Consider the following 26,350-nt stretch of genomic DNA (forward strand, 5'->3'; position numbering starts at 1 on the left):
GCCACCCATGCGAGCATTGATCTCAATGAGGCGTGGTCCTCGCTCTGTCATCTTCATTTCCACATTGAACACTCCATCCAGCAGGCCGCAGCCCAGGCAGACATGATGTGCTGCTGTGATTAGCTGGGCACGTTTGTCTGCTGCCAGTCCTGAAGGCATCTGGGCTGCTGTCTCAGTGAATGTAGGTGGACGTGTGGGGCCGTTGTCTGACAAAAAGGCACCTTCCAGTCGACCGTTGAACAGCAGCAGATCCACATCGTGCTCAGTGCCACCAGCATACTCCATAATGATCATGGCATTGCTCCATCCCAGGCCAATACCTGGGTAGTCTGTCTCATTTTTCAGGTCCCTTGTAATGTGTTCAAAATGTGCTAGGCTCTCTGTTAGGGACCCTACTTTCCTGGCCCCTACTGCGCCTGCTCCATACTCCAACTTCATTATAGCGGGAAACCTGACTGCCCCTCCGGGCCTTCCAAGTCGTCCCTGTACAGCGTTCTCCAGGTCCCTGGAGCTCTCCACATGGTGACAGGGCACTGCATAGGAGCAGGGGGAAGGAGAGAGGAGAGGAACAAATGGGTGGAAGGAAGCTGAAGGAAGCAGGGAAGAGGAAGTTAATGAGTTAGGGGTGGTGGTTGTTGGGGGGAGAGTGCAGGCATTTTCATGGTTGTACATATTTCCGTTAAACAAATTGCCGTTGTCAAAATCAGCCAAGGTGGTCATCTCTTCTCTCTCTCCATTCTTCAGGGTGACCTGGCTATCCGCCTGACCAGCAGGAAACTCGGCAGAGACTCGTTGGGTCCTGTTGGGATTCAGCATGCTCAAGAGTTGCAGATGGGTCCGACTTTTCTCCTTAGCAATACAAATGGCCTCAGGGGGGGCACCTCTCAGCCCCAGCCTTTCACAAACCAGTGATGTCAGGACTACACAGTCATCCCAGAAACACAGGCAGCCATCAGGGCGAAGGCCAGAGGATGTCAGCCAATCACAGATGCGAATGCAGTGCTGCTCATCATGGAGGTGGTCCGGAAGTTCAGGCAGGGGGAAGAAGTGATCAACCATTTTTGACGCAAAGTGGTTTGGGTCAGAGTCCACAAGTATTATCTGGTTTAAAAGGGCAGTGAGCAGTTAGTGGCAGAGTATATAATTCATTGATAAAAAACATTAAAGTGTGAAAAAAAAATCAATATTTTATAACCTAAGCCCAGTATGGTTTCTTATCATCAGGCATCAAAATAAGTGATGTGTTGCAGAATCTTTTAAATCGATTCAGTATTGTGCAAGTTAGCATTAGCTAGCAGCTATACATTACGCTGCAATGTTAATCCTTCACGGCAATAATGCTCACCAAGTACTGGTTACTAAAACAGCTCTCTTTAGCACTAACAGACTCAGAATATTTTGAGAGAAGTCTAAAGAGCCTTACCCACAATATCAATCATGGAATTATGTAGATATATACAGCGCATTTCAAAAGTATTCAACCCCCTCAAAAGTTGTCAGATACGTCTGAATTACAAATTATATTTTGAGATTGTGTAAATTGTATTTTAAAAGACTGACCCTTAAAACTTACTATTTTAAAGTGACATATGCATTATTCATTTTTCTTACAAGATATTCCCTAATATAACTGAATTATGCTGTTTCCATAAGTATTCAACACCAGTGCTCTGGAAGCTCCAAGTTGAAAAATATTGCACAATTGAACACAATTGGCTTACAAGTGGCCTCTACCTGTGAAACATTAAAATAGCTCACATTTTATGGATAAAATTGCCTTTAAGTTTATGTATCATTGGTCAGACTCACACCTATCCTTCAGATTCACTGAAGGAAAGGTGTGAAAATGAAGACCAAAGAGCATTCTAAAGAAGTTACAGATAAAGTAATAGACATGTGCAAATTAGGAAAAGGCAACAAAATAATATTTTTTAATGTGTTAGGATATCCAAGTGGGCACTGTTGGATCAATAGTGAGGAAATGGAAGCTGCATCATACCACAAAGGCTGCCTTGACAAGGACGGCCTCAAAATTCAGCATCCGAGCAAGAAGACTTGTAAGGGAAGCCAGAGGCCAACAATCACTTTGAAGGTGCTACAGAGTTCAGTAGCTGAGAGTGCAGTGAAGGTGTACCAGTCAACCATATCAAGAGCTCTGCATAAAACTGGGCTGTATGGGAACGTGGCTAGAAAGAAGCCATTAATTGAGAAAAACCATAATAGCACATCTGGAGTTTGCCAGAATGCATGAGTGACCAGCTAAGATGTTTGACAAGGTTTTGTGGTCAGATGAGATGAAGATAGAGCTTTTTGGCCAAAATTCAAATTGCTATGTGTGGTGCAAACCTAACACGGTCCATACCTTAACAAACAGCATCCCTAGGCTACAGTGAAGTATAGTGGTGTGGGGACCACATCATGCTGTGGGGATGTTTTTCCTCAACAGAGACTTGGCATCTTGTTAGAATTGAAGGAAGAATGGTTGGAGCAAAATACAGCTTGCTTCAGTCTGCTAAAAAACTGAAGCTTGGGAGAAACTTTACCTTTCAGCAGGACAATGATCCCAAGAACAAGGTCAAAGCAACACAGAAGTAGTTAAAACAACAAAAAGGTGAATGTCCTACAATGGCCAAATCAAAGTCCAGATATCAACCCCATTGAGAATCTGTGGCACTGTTGGAAAATTTCAGTCCACAGGTGTCATCCAATCAATCGGAACAAGTTGGACCAAATCTGCTAAGAAGGAAAATCACTCCCAAGCAGTGTCCAAAACATACTTACCACAAAAGACTTAAGCCTACCTAAACATATGGCTACCCAAACAGGCTGGGTAGCCAGATGCTAGTGGCCAACCTGCAGTACACCGTACAGTCTTCTCCACGTGACTGACTGTTTACATCCCACACTTTCCTCTTGGAACCTCCTCTTCCACCTATGGTGGCACCCCACAGAACTGTTCAACACACTAGCTCCCTCCAATGGCCTCATCTGTCATTAACCCTCTCACCCAGACTTTTCCCTATACAGACTGTGTTATTAGGCACCAGCCCTCTCGTCCACATAACGTATCTAATAGTAGAAACAACAACAACTGAATATCTGTAGCAAATATCTGCAAGTTACATTCTATTTGCTGTACTCCTATTGGTTTTAACTCTGCTTTGACACCAAACAATTTTGGCCTCTTGAATGTGAGATCTCTTGGTAATAAGTCCTTTATCATTAATGATATTATTCTTTCTTAAAATTTGGATGTTTTTTATGATCATTGAGACATGGCTGTCCCCAGGGGACATTGTTCCCCTGATTGAGGCTAGGCCCCCTGACTTTGTCTATTTTCATATTCCCAGGCCCTCGGGAAGAGGGGGTGGCCTAGCTTTTTTTTTGTTTTTTTAAATATAAACTAGGTCTTAAGTGCTGCCCTGTTACTTTTGGTAATTTTATCTCCCTTGAGGTTTTATGTTTTTTAATCACTGGCACTCCCTCTTTACTCTGCATCTTAATTTATAGGCCCCCTAATCCTACTTTCATCTGGTTTCTACCTCAAGTGTCTTAATCTGGTGGATAGGCTTGTAACTGACCATAAAGCTATTGTTTTCAAAGTTCCAGTACAGTTCTCTATTCCTAGTCACTATCCTAAAATGCGCTCTTGCATTCTCAACGCTGGTTATGTAGTTAAATTCTGTGATGTTTTTAATTCATCATCCTTTAATCCCACTATATCCCCTCTCAATCCAGATGACGTTTTAATTCATTCAGTGATCAATGCCCATCTATTCTCGACCAAATTGCACCATTTAAAACTAGGAAACATAAATCAAATAACCTCCCCTGGCTGAACGATCACACACGAGCCTTTAGAAGACTCTATAGAAAATCTGAACGACAATGGAAGGTCAACAAGTCTGAATTAGAACATAACACCCTTAAAAACCAATTGTTGATTTATCAGAAGACAGTTAAGGATGCGAAATCAGCGTACTTCTCTGAATTGATATCTAGTAATAACCACAATCCTAAAGTTCTCTTAAGGGTTGTTGATTCTGTTATTAACGGTCCCTCCACTTCTTTTTTGAACCTGATGTTGAGATGTCTGAAAAACTTCTCACTCATTTTGTAAATAAAGTAGAGAATATCAGGTCCCAAATCCAGCCTGGCCCTTGCATCTTTCCTGGTTCTTTTCCAGAAAGTTTATTTTTAAATGATTTTTTGGCATTTTCTGCCTTTATTTAATAGCAGTAGTCTCTCTCTAGTTTCCTGTCTCTATCTAGAGAGACGGGATGGCATGCAGCAAAGGGCCCAGGCCGGATTTGAACCCAGACCACTGCAGTAAGGACTCAGCCTTATGTGGTACACACTGTACCAGGTGAGCCACCAGAGCACCTCTCCCGGTACGCGCTGTACCAGGCGAGCCACCAGAGTGCCTCTCCCAGGCACTTTTAAGCATGCCATTGTTCACCCATTGCTGAAGAAACCTAATTTAGATCCCCTGTCCTTAAGTAACTACACACCAATCTCCAAATTGTCTTTTTTTATCTAAGGTTCTGGAGAAAGTAATTTCATCTCAATTGATTTCTTTTATAAAAACTAATAGTGGTTTTAACAGTTTTCAGTCTGGTTTTAGAGCACTTCATAGTACCGAGACAGTTCTAATTAAGGTTACTACTAATGACCTACTGCTGACTGCAGACAGAGGGGACTGCTCGATTTTAGTTCTTTTAGACTGAAGTGCCGCCTTTGACACAGTTGATCACAATATCCTCTTATGTAGCTTAGAGACTTAGCTCTAAGTTTATTACACTCATACCCCTCCAAGAGAACTTTTTCTGTTGTTCTAGGTAAGTCTACTCTCTCGAAGGCTCAGTCGAGTTGTGGTGTCCCTCAAGGCTCAGTTCTTGGCCCCCTTTTCTTTTCTCTATACATGTTGCCACTTGGGCCAAGTCATTCAAATTCATGATGTGTTTTACAATTTTTATGCTTATGAAACTCAGTTATACATGCCACTAAACCCATAGATCCTAGTGGCCTAGCAAATATCACAACTTGCCTCTCTGACATTAAATCCTGGATTTCTGAAAATGTTCTTAAATTTAATGATGATAAGTCTGAGGTGATTCTGTCTGGTCCCCCAAATTCCATCAGTGCTGTTGGTACTTTATCTTTGTGGCCTGTCAGGTAGTCTTAAGCAGGCTGCTAGGAATGCTGGGTTAATATTCGATGCTAACATCGGTTTTGACAGTCAAATCAAACGTGTTGTTCAGTAATGCATTCTCTAGCTAAAGGTAATCTCTAAAATTAGGTCATTTTTATCAATTGCCGTTCTGCAAAAAGTTACACATGCTTTTATCTATTCCCAGCTTGATTATTTGCAGCACACTTCACTCAGTTATCAGCAAGGGCTCCCTCCACCATCTGAAGTTGGTACAAAACACTGCTGCTCACCTCATTCTTCTTCTTCTTTCAGCTTATTCCCTGTTTCTCAGGGGTCACCACAGTGGTTTTTACAGTTTCCATCAGTACCCTGTGAGGGCACATCATCAATGACGGCCATTGTTAACCTAGGCTTTGACCGATCCGACAGCGACAGGTATGGGCGTAAGTCCATTAATACTGGGATGGCATCCAGGGCTTTACCTGTGCCTCCATCCATAGGGTTAGTGGTTGTGTCAGCAAGGGGATCTGACGTAAAATTTTGCCAAATCAGTATGCTCGGCTCATTATTGGGACAAAAAGGCATGGCGATATCACTCCTGTGCTTGCCTCCCTACACTGGCTCCCTGTTTTATTTTGGATGGATTTTAAAAATGTATCGTTCACTTTTAAGCTCTTAAACAGTCTTGCTCCTACTTACATTTACAATTTATTGACCTGGTATACACCCTCTCGACTATTACAATCCGTAGATGGAGCCCTGCTGGTTATTCCCAGGTCTTGGTTTGTCACAAATGGAGATTGGGCTTTTGCTGCTAGAGCTCCCACACGATATAACTCTCTTCCTATTCAACTAAGTAAAACTAAGTTTCGAGCTTCTTTTGATCTCATCTTAAAACTTTTTGTTCGGCTAGTGTAGCGGTCTATTCTGTTGCCTACCAACATCGGGATCCTGGTTCGAATCCCCATGTGACCTCCGGCTTGGTCGGGCGTCCCTACAGACACAATTGACCGTGTCTGTGGATGGGAAGCCATATGTGGGTATGTGTCCTGATCGCTGCACAAGCGCCTCCTCTGGTCGGTCGGGGCGCCTGTTCGGGGGGGGGGGACTGGGGGGAATGGCGTGATCCTCTGATGCCCTATGTCCCCATGGCGAAACTCCTGACTGTCAGGTGAAAAGAAGCGGCTGGCAACTCCACATGTATTGGAGGAGGCATGTGGTAGTCTGCAGCCCTCCCCAGATTGGCAACTGGGGTGGAGCAGTGACTGGGACGGATCAGAAGAGTAGGGTAATTGGCCAGATGCAATTGGGGGAAAAAAAGGGGGGGGAATCACCCCGCCCTTAAAAAAAATATTTTTATGAAAGCTTTTACAAATGTTTGAGATTTGTTTTTATTTATCTATACTGTCTTTATTTTTACTTTTACTTATTTTTGTAACTTTTGATTAACAAATTGCTTTCTTCCCTTTTGCTCTTATTTTATGGTTTTATTTGTTAGTACTTTTTATTTTATTCTCTTAAATTTTTTTTATTGTGCCATTTTTAACAATGTTATCCTGTTCTGTGAAGAACTAACCTTGTTTAGAAAAGTGCTATATAAGTAACTTTTAATATTATATTATTATCATTATTGCAGCAAAAGGTGGCTCTACCAAGTGCTAAGGTGTAGAGGTTGAATACTTATGCAAGGAGCATGTTTCAATTTTTAATTTTCTTTAAAAGATCTGCTGATTTAATTAATTTTGGCTTTGAAAAATTACTGTTAGAACATATGGGTTTGCAATAAAAATACTGACTGGAAAAATATGTGTATCCTTTGTAATCCAGACAAAACTGACAACTTTCAAGGGTCTTTAATACTTTTCCAAGGCACTGTAAATAGATATCAATCTTTTTCTAACCCAAAACATTTTGAGCGTGTTAGTGTCAGAAAGGCTCTTTTAATGCGCATTATTTGACAAACTTCATCGCCCTGAAGGATTACTTTGTAGTTTGGCGTGCAGCAGTAGGCTGACACTTGCTTGCTTAAAATTGAATCCTTTACAAGATTTTGCTACCTATTGCTCGCTTTGACTACTAGGACTCTGGTTTCCGGGTCAAAGGCGCCTGTGCCAGTTCGCGTCGCAAGTCAATCTGTGTGGCCAGTATATATATATATAGATCTATATATATATAGATAGATAGATAGATAGATATATCTCAACACGGATACCGGAAAAAAAGATTTTAATGCATATCAGTACAGGACTGTTTCGTGCGTCTCGCACTCATCAGCTGCTACTGTTTTTTTCACAAAGAATCATACAGTTACGTTACCCAGTGTCACGCCCTTAATTTCGGTTGGACAGCGACCAATCAGATGGGAAAACATTCAAATTATAACAGCCAATGGGGTAGGTACTTATTATGCACAGCAACCAATGGAGGGGTAGAAAACATTACAACCAATGGGACTGGGGTTTGTTTTGAAAAGCATTTAGGGGCCAGGGTACTGTTGAAATGGCGTACATTAAAATATAAAAAGGTAACTTATGTGAACTTATATATTGGGGTGGTGTTGGGGCACAGTTGGGAGGACAGGTAGTTAAAAAAAACCTTTTAAAAAAACCCTTATTTCAAAAAAGCATATTTAAAAAAAACTAATAAATGTCGTATGCGTATCGTCTAATGAATGGAGGGGGGATAATAAAGACGTTTAACTTATAGTTACAAAGGAGGTATTTTTTTCAGTGTCTACAGCTGGTGGCCAGTTCGTTTCTATTATTTAAGGTGGACATATCAGGTCTGCAAATAATAAAATACTTTTCTGCCAAGCACACGTTACATCTTTTACCCCTAATTGAATATGCACTACTCTTTGCAAGGATTTTACATGAGACGGAATAACTGATACTCTTGTGACCAAATGTGGCGGCTTAAAGCCGTTGCATTTTTCGCGTTCTCATTTCTGAAGCTACTCATATGGGCGTTAAACCTAATTTTAAATGGGCTCAGAGGGCCCTTTTTTGGCAGTAAAGTATTTTATTATTTGCAGACCTGATATGTCCACCTTAAATAATTGAAACGAATTGGCCACCAGTTGTAGACACCGAAAAAATATCTCCTTTGTAACTATAAGAAAAACGTCTTTATTATCCCCCCCCCCATTAGATGATACACATATGACATTTATTAGGTTTTTTTAATATGCTTTTTAAAAATATGGGTCTTTTTAAAAGGTTTCTTTAACTACCTGTCCTCCCAACTGTGCCCCAACGCCACCCCAATATATTATTCACATAAGTTATCGTGTTATATTTTTAATGTACGCCATTTCATCAGTACCCTGGCCCCTAAATGCTTTTCAAAACATACCCCAGTCCCATTGGTTGTAATGTTTTCTACCCCTCCATTGGTTGCTGTGCATCATAAGTACCTACCCCATTGGCTGTTATAATTTGAATGTTTTCCCATCTGATTGGTCGCTGTCCAACCGAAATTAAGGGCGTGACGCTGGGCAACATAACTGTATGATTATTTGTGAAAAAAACATTAGCAGCTGATGAGTGCGAGACGCACGAAACTACTATGCATTACAATCTTTTTTTCCTGTATCCGTGTTGATATTCCGCTCCTCATTAGTCGAGCACTCAACACCATTGACGGTTTTGGAAAAAAACGCTATATATATATTGTAACGTGCATGGATAAGTAGACACGTTGGTCCTTGACTAACGGGTCGGACCCTTTAGTCGACTGGTTAACGTTGTCGCTTGCGGTGCAGGAGATACGGGTTCGCGTCCCGGCTGTGGCGACGGTATCTCGGACTCCCCCCCGAATTCGCTACATTGGTGTCAGAAGTGGGATGGAGCGACCGTAAGGCCATCGGAAGCGTATGCGCCCTGAGGCGTAAAGGAGCTGATATGCTTAAGCGCGGGGTGCGCTTCCCGAAGGAGGGGGGTAGCGTAACGTGCATGGATAAGTAGACACGTTGGTCCTTGACTAAGGGGTCTGATCCTTTAGTCTAGCGGTTAGCGATGCCTCCTGCGGTGCGGGCGATACGGGTTCGCGTTCCGGCCGCGGCAGTTCCTATGGTTGTGTTGTCCCCCGAATTCGCTACATTGGATTCGCGTCCCGGCCGCGGCAGTTCCTGTGGTTGTGTTGTCCCCCGAATTCGCTACATTGGTGTCAGAAGTGGGATGGAGCGACCATAAGGCCATCGGAAGCGTAGGCGCCCTGAGGCGTGAAGGAGCTGATATGCTTAAGCGCGGGGGTAGTGTAACGTGCATGGATAAGAAGACACGCTGGCCGTTGGCTCGCGGGTATGGGTCTTTAGTCGAGCGGTTAGCGATGTCTCCTGCGGTGCGGGCGATACGGGTTCGCTTCCCGGCTGCGGTAGTTCCTGTGTAGCTCCTGTGGATGCGTTGTCCCCCCGAATTCGCTACAATATATAGCGTTTTTCCCGAAACCGTCAATGGTGTTATACGTGCTCAACTAATGAGGAGCGGAATATCAACACAGAAACAGGAAAAAAGACAGACAAATACAGGTATGACTCTATGTTTAACCACAATAGCAGCTGACGCAGGAAACAGGCCTGTACTGCAATGTATTACAACTTTTTTTCCCTGTACCTGTGAATATAATAACGACGCGAACCCGTATCTCCCGCACCGCGGTACACATCGCTAACCGTTCGACCAAAGAGTCCAACTCAATGGCCAAGGGCCAACGTGTCTACTTATCCATGCACGTTACTCTCTCTCTCTCTCTCTCTCTCTCTCTCTCTCTCTCTCTCTCTCTCTATATATATATACACACAATTTTTTCTTTTCTAATTTCGGGACATGCTTGGCTGGCAGTAATTGGGTGCAAGGGAGGCGCAGTTGAAAAGGGGTTGGATTAGAAGGAATAAATTATCAGTAGGAGTAGTGGGGGCTGTCTTCAATTACAACCAATCAAATCATCTCCTCTCATTCCCTGTCATGGCGAACTACCAATTTCGTAATGGACGGCGGAAGTTCAGAGCGGCTAAAGCAGAAAAGCTTCTCCCAGGAGGAAACTGAAGAAACTGATGTCATTGTTGGCGAGGTGCAGGGTCGCCAAGTGCGCATACAACAGACATTAACACCAATTCCAATGTGATATGAGAAAACACGCGAACATGTTTATTTGACAGGCTACCGTTTAACGTGTCCTCGTTCTCACCAGCGTCTCTCTCTTCCCGGCGCATTCTATGAACACAGCAGGAGACCTTAAATAGTTGTGATCATGGATCAATTAGCCTAGGCAGTCAGTTCGTTCTTTCATGTTGAATGAGGTTAAGGAAAATATTGCAATAGACAAGTATACACGTGAAGATATTTTGGTTTGTGATTAAAAAGGTTTAGGACAGTAGTCATTAGTTACATCATTCATGAAATAGGCCAACATAACATAGCACAAAAGTGGCACGTGTGATTTTGGATAAACGTACGCTTAGTGCACCTTTACGTAACGCCCGGAAACTACCACACATCACCTGCGCGAAGATGTGTTCTGACCAGGCGGAGACGCAGGCGTGACATTTGGTTTTGTTTGACATCAAACTAACACTGCGTCACCTGATTTTGACTGACACACCCTCTACTGCACCCAGACATGAGCAAACGCGCCCAGGCGACAGAAAAACCACCTTGCACCCAATTAAACCGTCACTCCGTCTGCATTAGTGCTACCGGCGGTCTTGAGCCGCCCGGAAAATAGTGCCCCCATAGGAATATAGGATTTAGGTCAAATAATTCCGGAGTTTTCCTTTAAACGTATCGATTGTAACTTTTGTGAGTAAAAAATACGTGAACCAAAATGCACTCATAAAACAACTTGCGCTAAAATTGATCTTGCACACATTCACTTAAATTCAGAAAGAATCACCCGGAGTTTGTAGTGTTTGGCTGCCTCCCAGATAAACTTCTTGCTGTAAGCCCCTGCTCCAACCACAAGCACGGTCTTCCCCTCCATTAGGTAACACTGTGAGCGAATAAAGGGTGCAAGGAGGAGGGTGCCCCGACATGCCTCCATCTCACTATCAGATCTCTCCGTCTTTGTTTCTTTTTCTGGAAAAGAGGAATGAAGACAGCAGGAGGGATGGAATCCGAGGACGACTGGCTTCATGACAGAACCATCAGATGTGAAAAGGAGATCCACTCCTGAAAGGGCATAGACAAAGATTGTGATTGTATGTTACTTGAGACATATGGATCTAAAAATGACAATGACTCGATGTAGCGTCATTGTCAACATTCAAGGTCAAACAATATTCAGCTCTAAGTGAACTGTCCTTTACAGGTTTCACAGGTCCCCTTGAAGATTTTTTTTTGGGGGGGGGTCAACATTTGTTTTCCCTTATTAGTTCATGGAGAGCCCCATAAGTAGAATTTTTTTTTGATTGAGGCGGTACCATTTTCCACCCTCCATAGTTGTCTGATAAACCGGTTTTGTTATCCTGATGTCAAAACATCATTGGCATACACACAAACAAACATACACACACCTGGACCCAATCACACGCACCTATCATGTCAGTTTGAGCAGCACATCCACCACGGTTTTCTGGTGACATGCTTGACTCTGTCTCCATCACCATGCGGAGGCAATCCAGGGAGGTTTTGGTTGCCAAGTGACGGAGCGAAACAATCAGGGAAGGGTCGGTGAAGCCACACTCTTGTAGGGTTGTCTCCAGAGACTGATACAGGGCTTGGTGGTGAGAGAGAGGGGCGTGCGATGCTCCCAATCTACATATCAACTGAGAGAGACGGGGGGGGGGGGTGCAAATACAATAGAGACAAATGATTTGAGACAATAGCAGAAATAACACTGGGAGCGCTTGAGGTAAGAATCAGTCTTTAAGGATACAGTCTTATAAGGTGCTTATTGGAAAATAGGTAAAAAACATAGAAGGAAAGTGGTTATACCTGCTAGTTAAAGTGGAAAACTAGAGGTAACTAAAGCTGTATCACGCAGACTCATGGCACTTTAAAAACTGAGGCGAGCAGGAGTTGAAAAGTGAATTGAAAAGCTTTTATTCACATGGCTGTGAGTCGATGTGTTTCATCAAAAATGCTCTCACATATTGTCCTGCTATCGTCTTTTTATTTGTGCTTTTCTTTTGTCTGTGTTGTTTTTTGGGGGGGGGGTTTACCCTCTTAATATTCTGTCACTTGCCCCAACTGATAGTATATAATTGGCTATAGTACTTTCTAACTGTCAGGTGTAAAATATTGGATGTGCTTGTTTTTGATTAGTTGTTCTTTTTTAAAAAAAAAAATTGCATTTGTTCTTTGTGGAGCCATGTTTTGCCACGTGGGAGACGTTTTTGGTTGAAACACGTCAGCTCATAGCCATGTAAATGAGGGCCATTTAATCTTTCTCAGGGTGCCCTTGGTCTGTGTGGATAAAGCTTACGTAACTTCCAGTTTTCTGCTTTATCATGCTGGTGTCCCGCTGTTTTTCTATGACTTGAAATATGTTAGCCAGAGATGACTTTCCAAACAGGAATGCACCTTGTAGAGAAGAGGGAAGTTCTGAGGGGAGCGAGTAACAATGGCACACACTCTGAAAGACAGGTCTGGAATCTGAGGGCTGCAACCTGACACAGAAAGGGAATGGGTTAAATATAGCTTTTTAACAATCTATTATAGCACAGTGTGTGTGTGTGTGTGTGTGTGTGTGTGTGTGTGTGTGTGTGTGTGTGTGTGTGTGAGTGAAATGAAATACTTTGATGCAGTAAGTAAAGTGACAACAATAAAAATATCATGCTATCGGGCATCTGGGTAGCGTAGCGATCTATTCCGTTGCCTACCAACACGAGGATCGCCGGTTTGAATCCACGTGTTCCTTCCGGCTTGGTCGGGCGTCCCTACAGACACAACTGGCAGTGTCTGCGGGTGGGAAGCCGGATGTGGGTATGTGTCATGGTTGCTGCACTGGCGCCTCCTCTGGTCGGTCGGGGCGCCTGTTCGGTTGGGGGGGGGGGACTGGGGGGAATGGCATGATCCTCTGATGCGCTATTTCCCCATGGCGAAACTCCTGACTGTCAGGTGAAAAGAAGCAGCTGGCAACTCCACATGTATTAGAGGAAGCATGTGGTAGTCTGCAGCCCTCCCCGGCTCAGCAGAGGGGGTGGAGCAACAACCGGGACGGCTCAGAAGAGCGGGGTAATTGGCCAGGTGCAATTGGGGAGAAAATTGGGGGGGGGGGGGGTAATATGCTAAAGGTCCCCTCATATCAGGATGGTTGAAAACTCCCTGATGTTGCTCAAGCAGATTGCAAGAGAACACATTATTTGACTACTTAAATTCGAGTAAACTCTTACAGAACGTATCTGCTCTTGCACAAAGAGCCTTTCACCGATAATCTATTATGAGACGATATTATGAGTACCATTTCGACATGGACACGAATATCATCCGGACACAACGTTTAGTGGGAAAAACATTTCATCACTCATCTAAGTGACTGCGTCAGTCTGAACTGATAGCAGGTTTCCCCAACCTTATAAACAGCACAGCTGCGTCACAACCGAAACCAGCGATCGGTTTGATATGAAAACTGCCGGGACCATTAATTACAGTTACAAGGGCCAGATGTACTCTTCCCCCCGGTTCAGCGATGGTTGTTCCCTCTTCACATAGATGACCTCTTTGACTCCCCATTCAAACCAGCATTCCTCCCTATAAAGGATGTGCACATCCTCATCCTTTTATTTCTCCCCCTTTTCTCCCCAATTGTACTTGGCCAATTACCCCACTCTTCCGAGCCGTCCCGGTCGTTGCTCCACCCCCTCTGCCGATCCGCGGGCTGCAGACTACCACACGTCCCCTCCGATACATGTGGAGTCGCCAGCCGCTTCTTTTCACCTGACACTGAGGAGTTTCACCAGGGGGGCGTAGCGCGTGGGAGGATCACGCTATTCCCCGCAGTTCTCTCTCTCTCTCTCTCTCTCTCTCTCTCTCTCTCTCTCTCTCTCTCTCTCTCTCTCTCTCTCTCTCTCTCTCTCTCTCTCTCTCTCTCTCTCTCTCTCGAACAGGGCTAGTGCAGCGAACCAGGACACGTACCCACGTCCGGCTTCCCACCCACAGACACGGCCAATTGTGTCTGTAGGGACGCCCGACCAAGCCGGAGGTAACACAGGGATTCGAACCGACGATCCCCATGTTGGTAGGCAATGGAATAGACCGCCACGCCACCTGGATGCCAACACATGGCCGTTTTAACGCTAATAATGTTCACAGAAATTTGCATATTAAACCGATTGCTGGTTTTGGTTGTGACGCAAGTCACGCAACTGTGCTGTTTATAAGGTTGGGAATACCTGCAGTCAGCTGAGACTGGTGAAGTCACTTAGATGATGAAAAATTTCTCCCACTAAACATTGTGTCCAGATGAACTGATTCGACTTTCGGCGATTTCCTTAATGGCATTATTGAACATGCATCAAGACATGGACAAGTGTACATAAATGGCACTTGTCTTAGGGAAAAAACAAAAAAAAAACAAAAAACCCCCAAACCTTTACTGACTGTAAATTTAATACAGTCCACTGAAAAATGAGGCAAACGGCAATTCGTCCTCAGCCTATCCTCTCATTATACCTCTTACCAGTGTACTTCTCCCAAGTACGGTCCTCTATTCGAGGCCCAGGCTTTAATGGAGGGCAGAATGCTTCCAGGAGCACTGCCTCTCCAGGGAGCAGACATGGCAGTAGCTGAGCGACCCTCGCCCACACCTCCTCTCTCCTTCTTCGGTTCAGATACACAGGAGTTGACTCTTCTGACTCTCCCATAAATCTCCCTCCACTGCACCTGAGAGTGACCTTTTTTTTACCAGAGCAAACCAAAAGCATTAAAATCAGTTGTTTTAATTTTACTGTATTACAGAAAGCTGGAGAGGTCAAATGTTTTTTTAATGTTGTTTCCTCATACTCACAATAAATTTATTTTGTGATTTCATCATAACAAGCTTTGTTTCCTTGTGATGTCGTCTTCTCATTAGATTAGATATAACACAAACCCCCGACATTCACCAGACAATTCAGACAATATGATTACTGAGACATGGCTGTTCCCAAGGGACACTGCTCCCTTGATTGAGGCTAGGCCCCCTGATATTTTCATTCTCCTAGGCCCTCTGGAAGAGTGGGTAGCCTAGCTATTTTTTCAAAAGTTAGGTCTTAAGTGCCATCCCGCTACTTTTGGTAATTTTAGCTCCTTTGATGCTTTAAGTTTCTTTATCTGCTTCTTAATTTATAGATCCCCTAATTCAGTCAGTTTTATTTCTGAGTTTTCTGAGGTTCTATCCATTGTCATGCCTAAATATGACAGGGTGCTTATTCTTTTTGATTTTAATATTCATGTATGTTGTCCTTCCCATTCCCTCACCTCACATTTTTTAGATCTTATAGACTCTTTTATCCTCATTCAATCTGTTAAAGGGGCCACATATGCCAAAGGTCACATCTTAGACTTTGTACTCTCATCTGGTTTCTCTCTCGAGTGTTTTAATCTGGTGGATATGCTTGTAACTGACCATAAAGCTGTTGTTTTGAAATTTCCACTATAGCTCTCTATTCCTAGTCTCTGTCCTGTAACACGCGCTCACATTCTCAATGCTGGTTCTGTAGTTAAATTCTGTGACGCTTTTTATTCATCATCCTTTAATTCCACTATATCCCCTCTCAATCCAGATGACCTGTTAAATTCATTCAATGATCAGTGCTTATCCATCCTCGACCAACTTGCACGGTTTAAAACAAGGAAACAAAAATCAAATAACCTCCCCTGGCTGAACAATCACACCCTAGCCCTTAAAAGGCTATAAAAATTCTGAATGACTATGGAAGGTCAACAAACCCGAATTAGCACATAACACCCTAAAAAGCAAACATTAAATTACCAGAAAGCAGTTAAGGATGCGAGATCAGCTTACTTCTCTGAATTGATATCTAGCAATAACCACATACCTAAAGTTCTCTTAAAGGTAATTGATTCTGTTATTGATGATCCCTCCGCTTCTTTTTTGAACTTGATGTTGAGCTTTCTGAAAAGGTTCTCACACATTTTGTAAATAAGGTGGAGAATAGCAGGTACAAAATCCAGCCCTTGCATTATTCCCATTCCCCATGTTAGGTCTGCTGCTTTTACCTAGTTTCAACCCATTAGAATTTCATGGTTAGAGAGTACAGTATCCCATATGAACTCCTCCTCCTGCATCTTAAACACCATCTCTACTAAGCTGCTCAAGGAGGTATTTTCCCCTGTTAGCCCTGCTATTCTGAAAATTCTTAATAATTCCCTGGCCTCTGGTCCTTTCCCAGACAGTTTTAAGCATGCCATTGTTCACCCATTGCTAAAGAAACCTAATTTGGAATCGATTCTTTGTCCTTAAGTAACTGCAGACCAATCTTCAAATTATCTTTTATATCTAAGGTTCTGGAGAAAGCAATGTCATCTCAGCTGATATCTTTATGAATACTAATAGTGTTTTTTAACTGTTTCCAGTCTGGTTTTAGAGCACTTCATAGTACCGAGACAGCTCTAGTTAAGGTTACTAAGGACCTACTGCTGACTGCAGACAGAGCTGACTGCTTGATTTTAGTTCTTTTAAACTTAAGTGCTGCCTTTGACACAGTTAATCACAGTAGCCTGTTACATCGCTTAGAAACTTGGGTAGGCAACAAGGGCTCGGCTCTTAGTTTATTATGCTCATATCCCCCCAACAGAACTTTTTTTCCCTTCTGTGTAAGTCTACTTCCTCGATGGCTCATTTGAGTTGTGGTGGCCCTCAAGGCTCCGTTCCTGGCCCTCTTCTGTTTTCTATATACATGTTGCCTTTTGGCCAGTTTTTTTTTTCAAAATCATGATGTGTTTTACCATTTTTATGCTGATGACATTCAGTTATACATGCCACCAAAACCCACAGATCCTAGCAGCCTAGCAAATCTTGTCTCTCTGACATTAAATCCTGGATGTCCCAACATTTTCTTAAATTTAACGATGACCAGTCTGAGGTCATTCTGTTCGGTCCCCCAAATTCCATCAACCCTTTTTGTACTAATCTTGGTGGTCTGTCAAATAGTCTTAATTAGGCTGCTAGAAATCTAGGAGTAATATTCAAGGCTAACCTCTGTTTGATAATCAAGTCAAAAAATTTTGTTCAGTAATGCTTTCTCTAGCTCAAGATAATCTCTAAAATCAAGTAATTTTTATCAATTGCTGAACTAAAAAATGTACATGCTTTTATCTATTCTTAGCTTGACTATTGTAATGCACTTTATTCTGGTATCAGCATGGGTTCCCTCCACTGTCTGCAGTTGGTACAAAATGCCACAGCTCGGATCATTACTAGAACAAACAGACATAACCATATCACTCATGTGCTTGCGTCCCTACACTGGCTCCCTGTTATATTTCGAATTGATTCAAAAAATGTATTGCTCACTGTTAAGGCTTTAAATGGTCTTGCTTCTACATACATTTCTGATTTACTGACCTGGTATATGCCCCCTCGACCATTATGATCCACAGATGGAGCCCTGCTGGTTATTCCTAGGTCTCGGTTTGTTACAAAGGGTGATTGGGCTTTTGCTGTTAGAGCCTCCACACTATTGAACTCTCTTCCCACTGAACTCAGACAAACAAAGTCTCTAGCTTCTTTTAAATCGCTTCTTAAAACCTTTTTCTTTATGAAAGCTTTTGGAAATGTTTGAAATTTGTTTTTATTTATCTATACTGTTTTTAGTTTTATTCCTACTTATTCGGTCTTATTCATTTATTGTTACAATATTACAAGTTCATTTAGGAGATGCTTTTGTTAAGCATATTTGGTAATATGTGCAGGAGCAAAGTCATGTTAAATAGCGTATGTTACGTACAGTGATGTCATTATTATGCGCGTACATGTTAGGATGCTTTTGTGAGCATGCGCAGAAAATAAACGGTCGGTGTGAGTTCCCAGACCAGAAGAGACGATGCCGGTGTGTCATTTTTCTCCCAGGAATGAACCACATTAAGACAGAGAAATGTCTACTGCTACAGGTTATGAGCCCAGTCATGCAGGCCAAAAGTGGTTCAGATTATTATTCGTCGGTGATGAGAAAAATTATGAACTCTGGGAAACGAGGTTTCTGGCGCACATGGAGCTGCGCGGCCTCAGAGAAGTGATTGTGGGAGTCCCAGATATAGATGAGGAAGATGAAGCAGCGCTCGCAGAAGATGAAACAAAGAATGGAGAAGCATATGCCGAGTTAGTGCAATGTCTAGACAACAAAAGTTTATCGTTGGTAATGAGGGATGCTAAACGAGATGGAAGAAAAGCACTTGAAATTTTGCGTGAGCACTATGCGGGCAAGGACAACCCCCGTATGGTGAGTTTGTACTGTGAACTTTCCTCGTTCCACAAAGCTAGCAATGGAACAGTCACCGACTACATTATTCGAGCAAAAACTATATTCACGTCATTGAGAAGAGCAGACGAACATATCAGTGATGGGCTGCAAATAGCCATGGTAGTAAAGGGGCTACCGGACTCTTTCAAGCCGTTCGTCGTGCACGTCACCCAGACAAATGACACTAATGACTTTCAGTGATTTAAAAGTAAACTACGCAGTTATGAGAGCACTGAAAAATATGGAAAGAGTGACGTGAATATAGAGGAAGACAACGTGATGAAGACCAGCGGGACAACGAGAGCGTGCGGACGAGGAAGAGGAAAGAAAATGGACCTAGCTGATGTCGAGTGTTATACGTGCTGTAAGAAAGGACACATGGCTAGGTCATGTCCAGAATACCAGCGGAGAAGAGAGGAACGAAAGTGGGACACACCACAACGAGGAAGAGGGCGCGGTCGAGGGCCGCGACCAGGTAAAGAAAGCTGATGGAGAAACGGAGGCAGAGCCTACATCGTTCTGCTTTTTCAAGATGAGTGACTGTCCAACACAAAGAGGAAATAAGAGAGGTCTTATGGTTGACTGCGGTGCCACAACGCACATGATCAATGACTCCTCCAACTTTAAGACAGTTGACAAGAGCTTCAGACCGGGAGATCACGTGATCGAGCTTGCCGACGTGACCAAAGTTACCGGGATGGCAAAGATGAGAGGTGACGCTGAGGTCTACTTGCTGGACAGCGAGGGACGACAAGTGAAAACGAGGCTCAAGCAAGCACTCTACATCCCATCGTTTCCACAAGACATCTTCTCAGTCAAAGCAGCTACAGCCAACGGAGCTGAGGTCCGCTTCAGGTACAGTGAGGACTGACTGATCATCAAGGACGGTACCAAGTTCAAAATAGATGTGTATGGTAGGCTGTATTACCTTAGCACAGTAGAAGATGAAAATGTTGATGAAGTGAAAGGTTGCCATGACATCCAAACGTGGCATAGGATACTTGGCCATTGTAATTTTGATGATGTGGCAAAGTTAGAAAAGGTGGTTGAAGGAATGTCGATAAAAGGAAAACATGACAAGTCTAATCAAAACTGTGAAACATGCACACAGGACAAGTTTACGCAGAGTAGAAACAGACAGACAGACACTAAAGCTAAGACAGTACTAGAACTAGTACATACAGACTTATGCGGTCCAATAGAACCAGCTGATAAAGATGGATATAAGTATGCAATCGCATTTACTGATGATCATAGTGGGATGATTTTTCTATACTTTATCAAAGCAAAGAGTGACACCACAAAAGCTACTGAGAAATTCACAGCAGACGTTGCTCCATATGGAAAGATAAAGTGTATAAGATCCGATAACGGCACTGAATTTACCGGGCAGGAGTTCCAGGCTTTACTCAGGAGTAAAGGGATAAGGCACGAGACAAGTGCACCCTACTCGCCTCACCAGAACAGAGCTGCCGAGAGAGGTTGGAGAACCTTATTTGAAATGTCAAGATGTATGCTGTTGGAGAGTAACCTCCCAAAGCAATTATGGACATATGCGGTACAGACAGCGGCTCAGATCCGCAACAGGTGTTACAGTAAGCGGCTAGAGCAGACACCTTACTGTGTTTTCACAGGCAAAACTCCTAACCTATCTAACATGAAAATATTTGGCTCTGAATGCTACGTCTACAAGCAGGATAAAAATAAATTGGATTCTAGGTGTACAAAGGGGATCTTTGTAGGCTATGATAAATATAGTCCAGCCTGTAATGTGTATTATCCTGAGACAGGCAAAGTCTTGAAACATAGACTAGTGAAATTCATCCCCAAGGGTAGCACAGATAGCCAGACTCAGACAGATCGTGACATGGTGGATGACAGTGAGAGTTATGAATATACACCACCAAAGACTAAAATAGTCAACCAGGGTCAGGGACAGCCTAAGGAGGGTAAAGAGTCCAGTGTTGAGGAGACTGCTGAGGCAAGTCCAGTCCAGACACATAGTACTCAAAGAGAACAGAGAGAAAGGGAACGGAGGTATCCCACTGGAGAAAGAAAAGCTCCAGACTACTTAAAAGAGTACCAGTGTAAAGCTGAGTGTAACAATGATGAGAGTGAAAATGTAGATTATTTCTATAGAGTGACTTATGGTGTACCTAAAACATTCAGAGAGGCTATCGACTCTTAAGAAGTCAAAAATGTGGGCTGACGCAATGAAGGAGATGAACTCTTTGACTGAGAACGAGACTTTCACCCTTACCACACTGCCAAGAGGCAAACAAGCAGTGGGAGGTCGCTGGGTATACGCAGTGAAAGAGAGCCCAAATGGATCTGAGACTTGTAAAGCCAGATATGTTGCAAAGGGCTATGCTCAAGTGGAAGGGATTGACTATAAAGAAACTTTTTCACCAACAGCTAACATGACCTCTGTCAGAGCATTGATGCAGGTGGCTATACAGGAGGGTCTTACCCTACATCAAATGGATGTGAAGACTGCTTACCTCCATGCTCCGATGGACTGTGAGGTATATATGGAGCAACCGGAAGGTTTCGAGGTCAAGTCAAAAACAGGAGAACACTTAGTGTGTAAACTAAAGAAGTCATTGTATGGTTTAAAACAGTCTGGGCGTAACTGGAACATGTTACTGCATGATCACCTTACAGAGAATGGTTTTGTACAAAATGATGCTGATCACCGTGTCTACAGCAGAGAATCTGAGAACGAGAAAGTGATTCTGTTAGTCTGGGTAGATGACCTTATCATAGCATCCAGTAACACCGCCTCACTCAGTGATGTAAAAGAAATGTTGAAGAGAAGGTTTAAGATGAAAGATATGGGTCCACTTAAACACTTCCTGCGTATCAATTTTACACAGAGTGAGGGAGAGATCAAAATGACCCAAAAGAGACAAATAGAGAAGATGCTAGAGAAATTTGGAATGTCTGAATGCAAACCGAGATCCACCCCATGTGAGCAAAAGTTAAATTTAGACAGTGAGGGTGAAGTTATTAACTCAACAGGATACAGAGAAATAGTTGGTAGCCTGATATACATTATGACATGGACAAGACCTGACCTGAGCTGGGTGGTGAGTAAACTGTCAAAGTACCTGGCAGAACCAAAGCAACAACATTGGACTGCAGCAAAACACCTACTGAGGTATTTAAAAGGTACTGTAAACCAAGAACTACACTTCCAAAAATGTGAGAAAAACCCACAGCTTGAGGGATACAGTGATGCTGATTGGGCAGCTGACCAAAGTGATAGGAGGAGCACAACTGGATACTGCTTCAGCCTAACTGAGAATGGTCCAGTTATATCATGGAAGAGTAGAAAACAGCCAACCGTGGCACTATTGACCTGCGAGGCTGAGTATATGGCACTAGCAGCCACAACTCAGGAGAGTATGTACCTTGTACAGTTACTAAAGGGAATAGATAGTGGTAACAAGCATGTACCGGTGAAGATATATGAGGACAACCAGGGAGTGATAGCTTTGACTAAGAACCCGGTGTGTAGACAGAGGAGCAAACATGTTGATATAAAGTATCACTTTGTACGGTCTGCACACGCAGAAGGGAAAATATCTATAGAATATTGTCCCGCTGCAGACATGGTAGCTGATGTCCTTACCAAGCCAGTGACAAAGACCAAGTTTGAGAGGTTCAAAGGATATTTGTTTGGAGAATAAATTGAATTGGCAGATGTAAATGTTCTTAACACTGCCAGCATGCCAAAAAAAATTTTTGAGCTCTGTATTGTTATTATTTTTTTGCATACCACTGTAGAGAGCTATGAACATGCCTTTGAGTGGGAGTGTTAAGCATATTTGGTAATATGTGCAGGAGCAAAGTCATGTTAAATAGCATATGTTACGTACAGTGATGTCATTATTATGCGCGTACATGTTAGGATGCTTTTGTGAGCATGCGCAGAAAATAAACGGTCGGTGTGAGTTCCCAGACCAAAAGAGACGATGCCGGTGTGTCATTTTTCTCCCGGGAATGAACCACATTAAGACAGAGAAATGTCTACTGCTACAGCTTTGATCAAAAGCATCGTACATCTGAGAGTTTATACAACACAAGTAAGGATCTAGTCAGGAGACAACAACGCAAGTGCCAAAAAACTAGGTTAAAATCTCATAGGACATAGGTTTCAACAGGCAGTGCACAAAGGCAATGCATAGTGTGTATAGACGTGATTTATTTTTTTTATATTAATACCATCAGGTGTGGAGGTGTTCGTGAAAGAGCTGGGTCGTTAGCTTCTTCTTAAAGATGGAGAGGTACTCAGCAGATCAAACTGAGTTTGGTAACTCGCTCCATCACCAGGGAACTACAGAAGAGCAGAGTCTGGTTAGTGACTTAGGGCCCAGTTGTGGCGGAACTGCCAGGTGCCTTTCATTGGCAAAGCATAGTGAGCAGGGCTGAGTGTAGGCCTGAATGAAGGAATTGTTACCCCCTCTTTGCTCATGTCCTTTGGCTTTATTCTCGGTTTTTTTTTTTTTTTTTTGATTTTTCTCCATTTTTCTCCCCAATTGTACTTGGCCAATTACCCTACTCATTTAAGCTGTCCCAGTCGCTGTGCCACCTCCTCTGCCAATCGGGGAGGGCTGCAGACTAACACATGCCTCCTCTGATACATGTGGAGTCGCCAGCCGCTTCTTTTCACCTGACAGTGAGGAGTTTCGCCAGGGGGACGTAGCGCGTGGGAGGATCACGCTACCCCCCCCCCCGAACAGGTGCTGCAACTGACCAGAGGAGGCGCTAGTGCAGCAATCAGGACACATACCCACATCCGATTTCCCACCCGCAGACACGGCTAATTGGGTCTGTAGGGACGCCCGACCAAGCCGGAGGTAACACGGGGATTCGAACTGGCCATCCCCGTGTTGGTAGGCAATGGAATAGACCGCTACCCCACCCGGACGCCTCTTATTCTAATTTTTGCCTTGTCTGGTTTTATTTCTTTTGTAAAGCACTTTATAACATTGTTAATCAAAGTGATAGATAAATAAAGTTATTATTATTAATTCCCTTTAATTGTTTGCGGCTGCAGCACTAGGCAGTGATGGTTGAGTTCTCCAATCCATTTATACTAATTTATTTTGTGATCACAACAATTTTTGTTTTCTTGTGTTCATGAAATAACTATTTTGTGAAATCTCAAGAAAACAAGCTTATGTCATGTCTAAATTAAGAAATAATTTTCTTTTATTCTTGAGAAAACAGTTTGAATTTTTTTTTTACTTATGTCCTCTCTGGCCTTCTGTACTACATTAACATTGTATAGTTGCACTTATAGTATCAAATGTGATCCCTGGAGGTAAATATTTAAATTAACTATTATGTTAATTCAAATGAAGCAGAATCTAAAAGTGGACACACCTTATCAGAGTGCCTCACAGCTTCTGACTCCAAGAAAGTGTCCACCTTGATTCTGACAGATTCCAGGCTCTCCTTAACTCTCTTTTCCAGGTGTACCATCTCTATGTTTTCCGTGGTGCCTTCCTTCAGGATCATCTGTCCCGAGGGCACCAGCAGAGCCAGGGTTTTAGGGGTATGGATCTTAGCTTTCTGCAGCAGTACCCGAGTGGTCAGAATATCCCCCCAGAACCTCCCCAGGGATCCAGAAGCTCCTATCGGGCAGTCCACCTCATGGGTTACTTCGTCTTCTATGTAAGGGTCACATGACAGGAAGTAGGTGACCCTGCGTGGAGGGTTGAAGCTGGAAACGTAAGTACGTCCGCCGATGTCAAAAGTGACAGCCTTGTGCACCATGAGGGAGGTGGAGGAATGTGACAGCCAGGATGGGGAGAGGCACAACAGGGCATCTCCTACATACAGAGAGAGAGAGAGACAGGCAGGTAGACAGGCAGACAGACAGACAGACAGACATCCAGCCTTCCAGCCAGCCAGAAAGATGATATTCTTGACCTCTTCCTTTGAGGTGACACAAAGTTCAGCATGACATATGGTTCTGTTGCTCATGGCTTAATTCTCAGTCATTTCTGCATGTGAGAGATGTTCTTAGATCAACTTCTGACATAACGTCCCTTGGCTGTCATATTATTTATCCAATCATTCATGACAGAAATAGAATTAGGGTTAACGGTCAAGGTCACCCCAAGGTCAACATATCAAATGTTGATCTGAGAACAACTCTTACTTGCAGAAATCAGGACATGCCTCTTGGCTCACAAGGTCAACAGTCAAAATAATTTTTTGGTGTCAATTATCTCACAGTTTTGTTTGGAATCACTATTTTCCTGTCTACCACTGTAGTAAAATGTCTGTCTGGTGTTAGAATAAACAAATTCAATGACTGCAGTAAAATGAACAAAGTACAATGTATTTATGTACACAGAGTGGAGTCCAACTATAAACTTATTTAGATTATGTCCTTGTGTTTCAATGAAAATTTTTTTTTTCAGACCATAGTTGGAAACATGTCATCTAACAAATAGTAACATATGATCAATAGTTTACCCACTGGGTATTTTACATAGCATTATGCTGACCCCCCCTCCCACTATTAACAAATTTGATATTCCTAGAATACATTTTCAATCCATAATATCAATGAAACTTGTCACAGCAGCGAATCAGTTCCCTTGAAATAAAACCGTTGAGACAAAATATTGATTGCGCTACACGTGCATCAGCAAAAAAATCTAACACTGTTTACACCTAGCATAAAAATGCATCTGGACTAAATCGGATAGCTAACAGACTATCTCAAGATGCATTTTTACACTAAGTGTAAACAGGGTGTAATATTGAGTTTTTATAATTGCACTTTTATTTACCTGGGCTCCTCTGTCCAGCCTCCAGCAGCAGAGAAAGGTAAGGGAGGGGGGACCCCAAAACACAGATGCACAGCTCTGTGTGCTTTAGATCTGAAGGGACAAGATTCATCAATCATCCACAACAGCCAAGTTACTGTTACACCAGAAATTGTATCTGTTGGTAGTTCAAAAGCCATAGAATCTACTCATATATTTTCGTAATGTGTGTGTGTGTGTGTGTGTGTGTGTGTGTGTTAGTTAGTGTAGATAGCGGGACCGAAAACTAAAGTATTTATGATCCTAATTCTTTTTGGAGGTGTTAGGTATTGTCTCGGAGAGTAAGGGAAAAATCCCAGAAAATTAAAATGATGCACAATTATGCATAAATATGCAAAATAAGAATTTTTCTAAAAATGGCTAAAAAACCACTTTTCTCGGCATTTCAGATGATTCTGAGCATTTTTGACTTTTTCCACCTAAATTTTTTTTCTGGGACCCCCCCCCCCTTAACCTGGAAAATGTGACCCTCTCCCCCTTTAATGTTATTGTGTATGCAATGTCATGTATGTGAAATATGCTTGGTGACCATCGTCTACTACTTGCCATTTAGCCCCTTTCCACCCCCACTTGAAGTGGGGTACCGCTACATTGTAGCGGGGTTCTTCTAGTATACTGTATATTTTCATCAGGTTAGTTGTAGAATGTTGACAGAAGAGATAGACATACTGTTCAGAAAGCTGGTATTGTTTCCATTTTTATACAGTATGTGTCAGGAGTGGCAAACTGATAAGTCAGGGTGAATACATGATGGCACATTGTACTCATGGTGGGACTTAAACCCCTTAGTGCTCTAAGCATAGCCATATCTTTCTGTTTCTGCAATACTGTATTGTAGCACCAGGCCTTACCCTGATGCAGGGCCTGTGTTTCAGGAAAGTTGAGTTCCCACAGAGCCTGTTGCAGAGTCTGGTATAGTCCCTCCTCTGAGTTGGAAGAGGTTGCCAT

At 42.9% G+C, this 26,350-nt stretch overlaps 1 protein-coding gene across 1 annotated transcript in view; it reads right to left on the reverse strand.

Moving 5' to 3' along the window:
• The window catches only part of LOC130110213 (carnosine synthase 1-like), a 26,764-nt gene extending 414 nt beyond the window's left edge, over positions 1–26,350 (reverse strand). Inside the window, exons 1-8 of the mRNA XM_056277238.1 lie at positions 26,254–26,350; positions 25,367–25,456; positions 23,946–24,394; positions 14,771–14,984; positions 12,673–12,758; positions 11,684–11,915; positions 11,045–11,319; positions 1–1,101 (exon numbers count right to left, since the gene is read on the reverse strand). The exon at positions 1–1,101 is cut by the window's left edge and continues 414 nt beyond it. Of these exons, the coding sequence (XP_056133213.1) occupies positions 1–1,101; positions 11,045–11,319; positions 11,684–11,915; positions 12,673–12,758; positions 14,771–14,984; positions 23,946–24,394; positions 25,367–25,456; positions 26,254–26,350 (2,544 nt within the window). The remainder of the gene's footprint in view (positions 1,102–11,044; positions 11,320–11,683; positions 11,916–12,672; positions 12,759–14,770; positions 14,985–23,945; positions 24,395–25,366; positions 25,457–26,253) is intronic.

The sequence above is a fragment of the Lampris incognitus genome, chromosome 1 (assembly GCF_029633865.1).
Source record: "Lampris incognitus isolate fLamInc1 chromosome 1, fLamInc1.hap2, whole genome shotgun sequence".
NCBI lineage: Eukaryota > Metazoa > Chordata > Actinopteri > Lampriformes > Lampridae > Lampris > Lampris incognitus.